Raw genomic sequence first — 13,158 nt, 5'->3', positions numbered from 1 at the left:
TTCTGTGTTTGAAACATGACTTTACATACTTTGCGATTCACCTACACTGATTTACGGGAAACCACTTTGGGTCAATCGAATTTGAGAGTTTCCAATTATTCTTAAAGAAAGGGAAATGTGATGGTATCGCGGATTCTACTTACTATAGTTTTAGAAATCTTAGAAAAATGATTCAATTACTTGTTACAAACGAGGCTTACAAGTACAGGCTGGTACTTCTAAGCTAACCAAGCCACACTATTGATATGACGTCATGTCAATGTCAGTGATGTGATGATATAATAATGCCTACATAATGAAATATGAAAGATGGACGGTCTTTTAAAGTAGGCCTGATCGAGCTTATTCGTATAGACCTGCTCGCAGAACAGGAAGTTGGTCAGGAGATCGGGAAGAAGGTTGCGAGTGTGTGTGTGTGTGTGTGTGTGCTTGAGGATGTGTGTATGTGTGGGGGGTTAACTCGATCGTCCTGCACTTCACCAGTTCCCTAAATTAACCAGATCTCTGATTTATGTGTTTACGCTTATAGATCATATCAACATCATCACAAGAAAGTAAACGTCACGAAAACAAAATAATCTAGAACTATGGATTATCGAGTATTATATGCTGAAAGAATAAAAAAAACTAAGAAATCCAATTGGGGCATTTAAAGAGAGGGAGTTAAACTACGGAAGAGAAAAGAGAACGTGCAGTGACCTTATTATAAATCCCACCGCTGCCACCATAAGTCTGCAGCTACTTTGTTTTTTATGCAGCTCTCTGGTGCCATCTTTTGACAGGATCCATCTAGGTCGCTAATTCCTAAATTTCTGACAGATGTTGATAAACTTTCTCTTTACTTCTTATATTTACTTATTTCTTGCATAAACATTTTTTTGAATGGTAAATACCCCGCCCTCATCACAAACCACACCCACTCACCATAAATCATTCCTGTCACTCTCTCACATACAAATTTTTTCAAACCTCTTTTTTTTAAATATCTTACTCTTTCTCGTACATGCACATGAGCACACACATTCTTCCTCACACACACGCAATGTTATCGTAAAGCATTTTGATAATAATTCAATAAATAAGGTATAAAGCCAACTGAATCTATTCAAGTAAAATCACATTATTTTCAGCCTAGAATATCCCTTTGAGCAGCAACCACGAGATAATTTACCAATATTGCAATACAGAGACTTTTTTAAACTGAGGACCAGCCGACAGCTATTTCTGATCATGCATTATCATTCAGCAACAAATACGTTAAAACAAACAAGATCTAGATTGACACATACTTATGGTTGTTAGCTTTATTAAATTGTACGTTCCACAAATAGTATAACACTGAACCATGTAAACTGATTGGATCATTGGACTAAACTGGTGTGATAAGGTTTGTGTTTACTTGTGATTCGGGGATGATAAGGCATCCGTTATGGTTAAAACAAGGTTAAGAGCTATCAATGTTTGTGATGCAAAGATTGCTGTTGACCCAATGTCGCGGCGGAAATGGTCCCCCGTGAAAAGTAGTCCTCCGATCCCATTTAGCTAAAATCTATTCGGGGGAGCGCCATCGAAGAAATCGAACATAAAATCACTTATTTTTTATTCTCGAATGAAAACAAAAAAAGATTGACCTTGATCAATTCTGCTTACATCTTAATATTGATTAAAAGACCCAAAATATGAAGTCCGAAAATAGTACAATAGGATCTATTTTTCTGCCCTCACACAATGCTGGCGTCTTCTAGCCAGACTTGAGGACAACAAAAACTGTGACACCGGCACACTCGAACGCACGTTGGATTACCAGGGCAATGAGTTCATCTTATTGATTAGCGCATAAACTTCAGCGCATAGGCCTACTATAATCACACTATCACTATGCTAAAACTTCTTGGTATCCTGTGTGGCTAAATATACTGGTACTCAGTTGCAACTCGTGATTGTTCTATATAGACATTCCTTTGTAGTGGAACTGGATAAATTAGAGTCATCAAAACAGGCCTCTGTTATTCTCTTGGACTTGACGTCGTTCTTGCAATATTGGAGTCGTATTTTGATTCATGTAGGACTATTAATATTATTGTCAGCATACAGTCAACATATAAAAGGTATGGTATATTGTCCTGGGTCCTGTTGCATAAACCTGCCATTTAAATTAACAATTAAAAGCTGCTGAAATCATTCAATCTCATTTGCTGATGGTAATCTTTTCATTAGCGAAATTGCGCATTTGTTATATCACAACGCGTCTTTATGAAACGGGGCCTGCATGTTATGGTGCTCTGTGTGTTGTATTTGTAATAATAATATCACCTACAGAGATTTTAGCCAATCACAGCAAAGAATGACAGTAGCTTTTAACAGTTGGTGGTAAGTGGCAATCGCGAAATTATAATATGTTTCCCGTAAGTTTACAACACAAGTTATGGCCGTTATGAAGGAAACATATATTCAATACTTACGAAAATATATTTAAAACAAAGAAGAGTTTTGAATCCGCGAAAGCTTGCAAGAGTGTCGCCAGACATAGCAGCATTGCAATTAACAATCGGGTCCGCATACTGCAAGCAGCAATGTGTAGAATACGGGTCCATGCATTATTTTGGAAAATATAAGTTTTGACCATCGATTGTAACGAAAAACATCGGTTTCTATTATTAACCTTTTTAAATTTCAAATTAAAAGAAAATGGTAGATTTGAATATTTGACATTATATGTTTCACAATTCATTGTAAATATTGCGATTGAATATGCTTCTTTCTATGAAGATGGCTGTGTATCATGTTCAGCCATGCATATACCAATGTAGTCTAGTTCTAGACGATTTTAAACGAATCTATTTGCACCACGATATATACGTTCTATTCCGTGCGTACGCCCAGCCGAGTGTGCGCGCAAAACCGAGAACCTGTACTCCGAGGAAAAAATCCTCGGAGTACAGGTTCTCGGCAGGTTCTCGGTTTTGCGCGCACACTCGGCTGGGCGTACGCACGGAATAGATCGTATAATTATATCGTGGTGCAAATAGATTCGTTTAAAATCGTCTAGAACTAGACTAATACCAATGTAGACATGGCCCACGTTTCTAAGAACGGATTTATTTCGAATGGATAACTTCCTCACACTTTTGATCCAAATCGGCTCTTTACGACTTTCTGATTGACGGGATGTGAATGGGTCCATTCATCCATGCTATAGTCACACCGAAACAATGTATAATCAATCATAGAACTCAAACGTACGATTAAGCGCTAATCTTTGTGTTACGGACCAAGATCTGCTAAACTATGACGTAGAATAAGATGACGATTAGCGCTTAATCGTACGCTTGAGTTTAATAATTGATTGTACATTGTAGTCAATGCAATCAATCGTAAAAAAAACCGTTCCATGATCATTGCAAAGCTTTGTGCTATACGGGCCCCTGATCCATCAAAGCTCTTACGTAATGACATACTATTGGTCGTTTATAAGTGGTTTCGTTGGTATGACTGCATGGGACCATGGATATACCAACTGTGACATCGGGGCAGTCACATTTGAATCATAATAACCGATATGCGTTAGTCTGCGGGCGAATACCCTTTGGTTTTTCGTATAGTGCTTAATGTCGGGTCTGAGGTAGGTAGCCTACTCTCTAAATGCAAAGGAGCTAATCTGGTCCCCCATCACACTCCTCTCCGAGTGAGATTTCAATCTTTCAAGAGTGAATTTTTACCTTTTTTTGAGTGAAAATGTAAAAGGAATGCACACTTTCACTCCAAAAAATAAAATTCACTCTTGAAAGATTGAAATCTCATTCCATAGGTCCCTCATCTCACTCTAAGAATAGTATGATTAGGGACAGAATAGCTCCTTTGCATTTAGAGAGTAGATTCGCTTATAGTGTAGCTGCATCTTCACCAAAGAACTCAGTTCTTGATATCACGTGTCAGTTTCTTTATTGATATTATATCAATAAGTCAAGAATTTTTTTTATTGATATCAGGAAGAGACGATAATCTGGGGCCCGTTTCATCAAGAGTTACAACTGTTGTAACTTTGCCATTATGGTAACCTTGATGTTGACTGGCTGCTGAGCCCTGTTGCCATAGTAGTTGCCATAATGGCAAAGTTACAACAGTTGTAACTCTTTATGAAATGGGCCCCTGGAGTGCTCTTGTCAAAACTTTAAAATCATTGAGATCAGCGCAATGAGCCAAAAAAAGTTCTTCATGTTCAACACGTGGAATAGAGACGCTCGTAATGTTTTATTTCGCCTCCAAAACCATCCCTATAATTAATGCAACTTAAACTATGAATGATATTGTAAAACAAAACTAAAAAGGAAGGAGAAAATATTTTGCATGACTATGGTAAGGGCATGATGGGGTTCGTTACCATTTTCGCCCAAATACCCTTCATTATCATGATGACATCGAGAAGTTTATTGCTGACTTACTTTTACAGCTATCTCTCATTTTCTGTCTTTTTGGTTTTAAAGCAATCATGGACCAAGGTAAATCCAACACCAGAATCAATAGCCCATTGTCGACAAGATCGTGGAGGAGTAGACTCGTCGTCGAGCCCCTTACTGTCACCTTCATGCTGGCGTATGGCTTGCTGACTACGATTCGTGTAGAATACCTCAACAAACGGCTGTCAGAAGAGGCTAATTTCACCCAACAAACAGGGAATACCAGTGTAGTATGCACGCTGAATACATCATCTGATGAATATGACCGTTATGTTCAAGTTCAAGCTCAAACATCATACTGGACGCTCTATCTCGCGGTAGCGCAGTCCGTTCCCGCGTTATTTTCGGCCAACTTTCTCGGAGCTTTAAGTGACTCTAAAGGTCGCCGTATCGCAATGATGTTCCCTATCATTGGATTTGCGATTTACTCCATCATCTATGCTCTAGTAGCCCAATATCACTGGCCGTTGTCCGTGCTCTTCGCTGGGACAGTTCCGCTGGGACTCTGTGGCGATTTCCTGACGCTGGTGGCGTGCTCCTTCGCGTACGTCGCGGACACGACGACAAGCAAGCAGCGGACATACCGGATGGTGATCCTCGAATGCCTGACTACCCTCGGGGCAGGGTCGGGGCAAGTGTTGGTCGGGTTTATGATCGAAGCAACTGGATATCCACCAGTCTACTATACCATCCTCGGGATAATGGTCATATGTGCCCTCTACGTCTACCTCCTGCCCGAAAGCCTACCGAGCGTCAGCGGAAAGTTGCCCGGAGAGCATTCGGCGGATGTCGTGCCGGCTCCCCGAAGAGACTTCAACATGGCGAAGTTTGTCCGAAGTCTAGCCGATCTTTTCCGACCGGATCCGAAGGGACGTTGCTGGAAGATGATTTCGTACAACTACATTCTCTTTCAGTCTATTCTCATTATCGTGTCGTTCCTGTCGACCAACGTCCTCTTTGCCGAAGGTAGGTCCAAAATGTCACTTGGTCTCCCCCTACTTCATCTACTTTATGTTTGGTCTCATCCCGGGGGGGGGGGGGCAGTCAAATATATTGCTGTACACATGTGTAACCCCCCAAAAAAAACGCGTATAAAGGGGTGTTTTTTCAGGTTTGGACGAGGGCCGCGCGTGCACTCTATAAGGGTATCACAATCACCGATTTTCAAGAATAGGGTGGTTTTGAAAGACTGGTCAATGGTCAATCGCGGGGTCAAACGTATTTAGGGTATGTTTTTTTTCCAATTTTTTTTTAAAGACTAGCCAAACGTGTTTAGGATATGTTTCCCCCCCCCCAAGCTTTTTCCCCGGGGTCATAATCTGGCGACAGTTTGTTTAGGGGCCAAAATGTGTAAATAAAGCTCGCGAAAAAACTTGTTCAGGGGGTTATTTTGCACACAGAGAAAAAAATCGTTTAGGGGGTGTTTGGGAATAATTTGGTCACGCATGTGTACAGCAATACATTTGACTAGCCCCCTCCCCCCCGGGGGGGGGGGGGGTCTCACCCCTTTTAGGCCACCGCATACCTTACGATCGTTTGGCGATCTTTTTTTAATAGGACGAATAGGGTTTTTGATTTAGGACGTAGGATTTGATGATGATATTGAAACATGGAATATCTCACTGTGTAATGTTCTAAATCATCATACAAAATAATACTTATGTTGAACTCTGTGACTATGATACAGAATAAAAGTCTGTTTCTGTTTCTGTCGTAAGGACGTCGTAGTAATGATACTAATTTGGCTTTACCCCAAATTAAAGGCTTGCAATCAACCAAAAGAGTTATATTAGTATTCTTTCGGTAATTTCAAAGCTCAATTAAAAAGACACTTATCATCCACACGGTTGGAAGACGAGAGCAGTCGTAATATGTGCAGTGGCCTTTATACAACCAGTTCGTGGACTATCATTGATGTCTTATTACCATTTTTAATCCCATTTAGATTTATTTCCAGTGAGACTATATGCACTGTAAAAACTGTGGTGTTAAAGCTTACACCAGTTGGTTTTGAAAGAGGACCACACCCTGAGGTGTTAAAATTACACCCTAGAGATTGAACATAACACCAAAGAGTGTAAATGTATCAACCAAAGGTGTTGTAATAACACCTATAGGTGTAAAACTAATACCGCCAATTGAACATCGGTGTAAAGTAACTGGTGTGGTCCTCTATGTACACCGGTTTGCTTCCTATCTACTTATGAACCAAAGTTTCATTTGAAAAATGTTGCGAAAAAGTAAGTTGTGGAAAACAAACCATCATCAGGCATATATTTTGGCCCAACTGAGAATTACATGTAGACTAAATTCATTGTTGGGCCAAATGCCAATGGGACCAAATTGGTAGTAGAACAAGTGGGTTTATTTAGGCATGATATGCGATCTGAGAATTATGAGACCATCTGCGAGTAGACAAGTGGATTACAACCGTTTCTTTTTAAAAGGATGCTCTGGGCTGAAGATATTTATATCCAAAAGAGAGTAAAATTCACAAAGCAAAATGCAAAAAAAAATCATCGAAATCGGATAACAAATAACAAAGTTATTGAATTTTTAAGTTTAGCAATATTTTGTGAAAACAATTTAATGCACGTTGTCATGATTATTCGGTGAGCTGATGATGTCACATCCCCACTTTCCTTTTTGTTATGTTATTACATGATATCATGATTTGTTTCATTTTTTCATACATGACTTGTTTAAATGATGTGTCTCCATAATGATGAAATAAGTCGCAGCAATACATAACTAATGCACATAATTAGTAATTTGTTAATCCCATTGTTTTATTTCTTGGGATAAAATTTTTGAATAAACCTAATTTCATTCAATAAAATACAAAAGGACAAGCGGGGATATGACATCACCAGCCCACCTAATGAATATTCATGAAGATATGCCTAGAACTGTTTCACCGGAATAATGCAAATTTTTAAAATTCAATAACTTTGTTATTTGTTATCCGATTTTGATAAAATCTTCAGCATTTTGCTTTGTGAATTTTACTCTTTTTATTGAGATGTAAATATCTTCAGCCCGGAGCATCTCTTTAAGTAAAAAAATGCACATCTCCCCTTCTTTTTATGGTGTTAAGAGTTAAACTGTCATGGGAAACGGATTGGTGCCTCCATAATATTTAGTTACGAATTATATCAGTGGACATGGTAGAGCAGCTAAATTGTTATCCCATTTGAGATAGTCTTTAGTGTTTGGGAAATATCAGTCAAGGGAAGTAAAAGACAATGCTTTCATCGCACAGTGCTATATTTGGATACCAGTACATTACATGAAAAAGAATACTTTTTTATGAACATCATCAACCTTGGGTGATAGCTTTTATGGTTTTTGACACCTGATAATTGATTAACAACACAATGGTATCGAAATACCCCCCCCCCCCCACAGCTGTATAGCTGAGGATAACGTTGGTTTAAACTGTCATTTCTTCAGGCTCGCTCGCTGCGCTCACTTGAAACAGTATTGTATTTTCCACAATAATTGAGTTAGCTTTCTTCGTATGAAACTTTGATGAAGTTTCATACATCGCAGTGGGTAAATCGGCCAAATTAGTCAATGCCAGCTTATGATGTCCGTTAAAATTACTTCTGTTGTTTTAGGGGTAGTGTTACCTATGCATTGGGCATGATGTTGGTTAGATGTGTTAATGTATAATCGGATCCCTGATTGCACTTACAGTATACCATAATTTTCAGTTACTGTCATCTTCAATTCATATTTCACCCCATTTTTGCAATATTCAGATATAGCAATCCAAAAGAAGTTTCGGTGACCTGAAACTCAGGCAGGATCCTCAGTGATACACTATCACCCTTATATCCAAGTTTCATGAACTAGGCCCATATACTGTAGAAGTTATGACGACTCTTCAAAAACTTAGCCTTGGTTAAGATTTTGATATGGATTCCCCTAGCATGGTCTAAGTTTATTGAATCTAAGTGACCTTTGACCTTGGTCATGTGACCTGGAACTCGAGCAGGATGTTCAGTAATACTCGATTACCCTTATGTCAAGTTTCCTGAACTAGACCCATATACTTTCGAAGTTATGACGACTCTTCAAAAACTTAACCTTGTTTAAGATTACAATGATGACGACTCCGCCGCCGTCGCCGTCGGAAAAGCGGCGCCTATAGTCTCGCTCTGCTATGCATGCGAGACAATAATAGTAGTAACAACGTTTCAATTACCCGTGTTAGCCAGTTCAGTTAAGTAACTGTTCTTCCAGTGGGCCCTGCATGATCGAGTCATTGAACTATTCAATTAATTAATGAAATAATCGGTACTAAGTACATTCACGTCTCTTATCAACTACAGAAATCTTATGTTCAAAGATAACTCAGAGAGCAAATAGCACCTGCGCAGAGATAATGCGGGTGCTTGACAAAATTTAATTAATCTGTATTTTATTTTTCGAATAACCTACCTTAGTGATGAAGTATGTATATATATCTTTTTTAAATATAATTTATCGTGTTATATATATTTTTTTAATTGTGTTGTTACAAAATTAGTTTGAGTGTTATTTTCTTTCTTTTTTAATTAAAAAAAATTAAAATTAATTTACGTAGGTATAAATTTTGACTGATATAAAAAATGAAATCCAAACAGGATAGAAAGAATAACACCTTCTGTGATCGATTATGTAATTTCATTTCTTTTTGGGCTCACTACCCCCCCCTAAAATGAAATCCTTCTGGACTTAGTTACCGGGAAATATTTTGGCTCTACCCCCCCCCCCCCCTCCGAAAACGGGCAGAGGACGTATTAAGATGAGCTGGAGCAGACAAGGACGATTCACAGGAACGTCGGAGCTTCCATGCTTCTCGCGGGGGACACTCCCCCTCCCTGCACCCCCCAGGGAGCGCGATTCCCGTGCTCACTACCGCCCCTAAACTGAAATCCTAGCTATGTCACCAATTCTAGACGGAGTTACCGGAAAATATTTGGCTCTGCCCCCTCCCCCCTCTGATAACAGGCATACGCCGCTGCAACGAGGCGCCTTAAACCACTCGGCATCTGATGAAGGACAAAAAAAAGTCGTTCTCGCGGGCCTTCGGTCAAGTGGTCGGACCCCGAAGTTTCAGCAATGCTGACGTGAAAGAAGAGAGTTAAAACAATTTATTTTGATTAATTTCACAAAATAGTTAGGCTTATAATGGATATTGGACAACTCAGATTACGTCACCGACTTGTAATTTGTTATTATGAAATATCCACCCCCTTATCGTAATATAATAGATCGTTTCTCCTTTAACTCGTAAAATTGCCAAGTTATAACAAACTGCAAAATTAATCAAGCAAGACCTTTCCGAAAAAAAATCATAGTTTACACAGACTTAACATATAAGGGAAAAGATGAGTGTGGATTACGTCATTGGTTCCTCATTTGCATATCACCATTCCTGCCCCGATACGGTTTTTGTAAAAGAACGAATTTAACTTTGAAAATACCCTTCATTCTGTACTGATGACTTTTCTATTTGTTCATTTTTTTATCTCAAATTGTTCAGACGAATTCGCACCCCATATTCCGACTCTGGAACAAGAAGAAGAAAGTTTGAGAAAAATCGGACAAATTATGAGAAAGTTATGAGCATTTGAATATTGCGATCACTAACATGACTAATGCTGTGGAGATCCTCCCATTGACAATGCGACAGATATGTGTGATGTCACATGTGAACAACTTTCCCTTAGATGGACTATGAAATACCCGCAAATGTCTCTTTTTGCTCTTTCTTATGGTGATATCCATATCCATAATATATTGTTTGAAAATCTGTATTACAAGCCCTCCTATAGAAAGAATTAGTGATGTAATGATAGGTGTGATAAATGAGGCATTTTAAGTTAAACAAATACAAAAGCAATGGGAAAGTTGTTCACATGTGATATCACACATCTTTGTCACGCTGTCAATAGTAGGATCTACATTACAATAACGACCTAAACTTCTAATGCTCATAACTTTCTTATTATTCATTCAATTTTTATCAAACTTTCGTTGATCTGTTTCTTTGATTTTTCTGTTTTCACACAAGCTATCTTGTTCCAAAGGTTTCATTTTCCTTTAACATCCAATTTTTTGGGTGAAATTATGGGTGTGAGGCCTGTTTGATTGTATCCCTATTCCCTATCGACTTGTTGTTGAGATGGACTTGATCTTTGAAGCAAAATGATTTTTTTTTCTTCTTATTTTCTTATCAGGTCAGCCATTCTGCTGGTCATCAGCCCTTATTGGTTTATTTAACGGACTGACTTTCATATTTTCTGGATTTGGTGAGTGCATATGAAATAGCATAATGTTATTCGATCCATTATACTTATTTATTTCTCTGTTTATTTATTTATTCATTCATTTATTTATCTATCGATTAATTAATCAATTATTTTATCTCTATGCTTACTATCTTTTTATCTATTTATTTACTTATTTCACATCATCACTATGAAACCATCACCATCGCCATCATCATCATCTCCATCACATCATCATCAACATCATCATCAAAATCATCATCATCACCACCATCATCATCATTATCATCACCATCATCACTATCATCATTATCATCATCATCATCATCATCAACACCATCATCATCATCATCATCACCATCATCACCATTATCATCATCATCATCATCATCATCATCACCACCACCATTATCATCATCACCATCATCATTAAAATCATCACCATCATCATCACCACCATGATCATTACCATCATCATCATCATCATCATCATCATCACCACCATTATCATCATCACCATCATCATTAAAATCATCACCATCATCATCACCACCATGATCATTATCATCATCATCATTATCATCACCATCATCATCACCATCGTCATCATCATCACCATCACCATCAACATCACTACCATCCTCCTCCAATTAATTATCATCCTCATGCTTGCCCGATTTGGTATTGATTGCTCTCTTGGAACTATTTTTATTGCGTAGGTCTCGTCGTTGGCGGGTACGTGCTTCGGCTCTTTTTCTCAGACCATTGTACCATGCAGATATCCATCCTCTCTTTCGTATCATGCCTCATCATGACGGCTTATTCAAAGTCAAACATTATGCTCTTCTGCGGTAAGTGATTTATTCCTGATATTTCAAAATCTTATTCATTCATTCTGTTATTTGGCGGAAGTGGTTTACAGTACACCATGTGTAAAGTCCAAGAGGGACTGAGATAGAAGTGGATAGAAATGGAGGTGAAATGGAGAGGCGAGAAAGTGGAGGTTGGGACGTAGAGTATTCTTTTCGAAAAAAGTATAGTCCTTAAAAGGACTGTAAACCAGAGTGAATGGAAAGCTGAGTAGTAGGCAGTCATGAGTAGGTGAGAGAAGGCTGGCTTGAGTCAGCGGCGGAGTAGTAGCAGTAGCAATTGTGTAGGCGACGTTTCAGGCAGGTTGACTTTCCGTCTTCCGGAGTGATGATTATTTGATTTAATTTTATTATTATTTTGGTGTCGGATGAGGGGGGGGGGGGGCTCCTGCTTTGTTTCCTTTCGCCAAACTGTAATTTAACGTGAATAAGAATCAGAAAAACACAAATGTGCATGTACTCTATCTGTGACAATTACCTTTCCATTGATGCGAGGAAGACAGCTTGTTCAGCTGTTTCCATCTAAAATTTGCTACATTGGCGCTGCGAGCATAACTCGCGCACGCTAATTGGGACGGTTGACTGATATAAATGTTTCAAACCGATGCTCTGTGATGGTTAGCAATTAGCTGAAAATACCATCGCTATAATACTTTTGTTCAAAAATATAAATATTCAATATTCAATACATTAAAGTTATGAATTCTATACACCTAAAATTTCAAAGTACATTGGAACGTATATTCCAACCTCAGTGATTTTCATTGATGTTTTAATAATTTACTTTTAGAGCATAATCGATTACTGTATTATCTAACGGGTATAAACTTCTGTCGGGCATACTGGCATCGATTACAATTTAAAGTATTTTTTTAAAAGTGATATGTATTCGCAAAATTTCATGTCATTTTATTTATTGTGGCCGTTAAACGGGTAATTGTTAACACATGACGGTTTTCTCTCCATAAAGAAAATCACAATATATGTATGATAAAAATTAGAAATCAAATGAGCATTGAATGATATTAACATGAGCATAATTAAACAGAATTAAAAGCACATGTATGTTTTCTTCTGTATTTTTAACGTTTTTCGTTTTCTCTCAAATACCTAACCCTAACCCCATATAAGATAACATTATAAATCTCATAAGATAATTATACAATCACTAAAATAAGTTACACATTATCATACAATTGTCCAGTGGTTATTGAGAATGAAAAAATATAAAATGATAATAATGATGAAGAACCTTGCAACTAACTAGTACAGATCGAAAAAAAAAAAAATAATGAGAGAGATATATTAAGAATGTATAAATAGTAATCAGTAACTTTAAGATTGAAGTTTAAGTCAAAAGGCACGATTTTATTCCATTAATTTTTTACTTAGTTATTTATCAATCACCTCATGTAATCAACCAATTGATTACTTGAAAGGTTAATTCATTCATAAATTCATTTTTTCATTTCAATAATCATGATCAAAATACATGGATTGTTAACATAATCGGCGTGGACATTGCTTGTGTAATTGCTTGTGTAATAAATA

At 37.8% G+C, this 13,158-nt stretch overlaps 1 protein-coding gene across 1 annotated transcript; it reads left to right on the top strand.

The window, feature by feature from the left end:
- The first annotated feature begins 1,805 nt into the window (after positions 1-1,805).
- Positions 1,806-12,883, top strand: LOC129262798 (proton-coupled folate transporter-like). Its single transcript, XM_064101235.1, has 4 exons — positions 1,806-2,108; positions 4,485-5,423; positions 10,688-10,759; positions 11,458-12,883. The coding sequence occupies exons 2-4, from the start codon at positions 4,490-4,492 to the stop codon at positions 11,595-11,597; spliced, it is 1,146 nt and encodes a 381-aa protein (XP_063957305.1). The 5' UTR covers positions 1,806-2,108; positions 4,485-4,489; the 3' UTR covers positions 11,598-12,883.
- Positions 12,884-13,158: the final 275 nt, after the last annotated feature.

The sequence above is a fragment of the Lytechinus pictus genome, chromosome 6 (genome assembly GCF_037042905.1).
Source record: "Lytechinus pictus isolate F3 Inbred chromosome 6, Lp3.0, whole genome shotgun sequence".
Lineage (NCBI taxonomy): Eukaryota > Metazoa > Echinodermata > Echinoidea > Temnopleuroida > Toxopneustidae > Lytechinus > Lytechinus pictus.
This window is presented reverse-complemented; position numbering and strand designations above follow the sequence as displayed.

Coding starts and splice junctions, on each gene's coding strand:
- LOC129262798 (XM_064101235.1), top strand. CDS start 4,490: ATGGACCAAGGTAAATCCAACACCAGAATCAATAGCCCATTGTCGACA. Junction 5,424..10,687: donor CAACGTCCTCTTTGCCGAAG/GTAGGTCCAAAA, acceptor TTTTCTTATCAG/GTCAGCCATTCTGCTGGTCA. Junction 10,760..11,457: donor TTTCATATTTTCTGGATTTG/GTGAGTGCATAT, acceptor TTTATTGCGTAG/GTCTCGTCGTTGGCGGGTAC.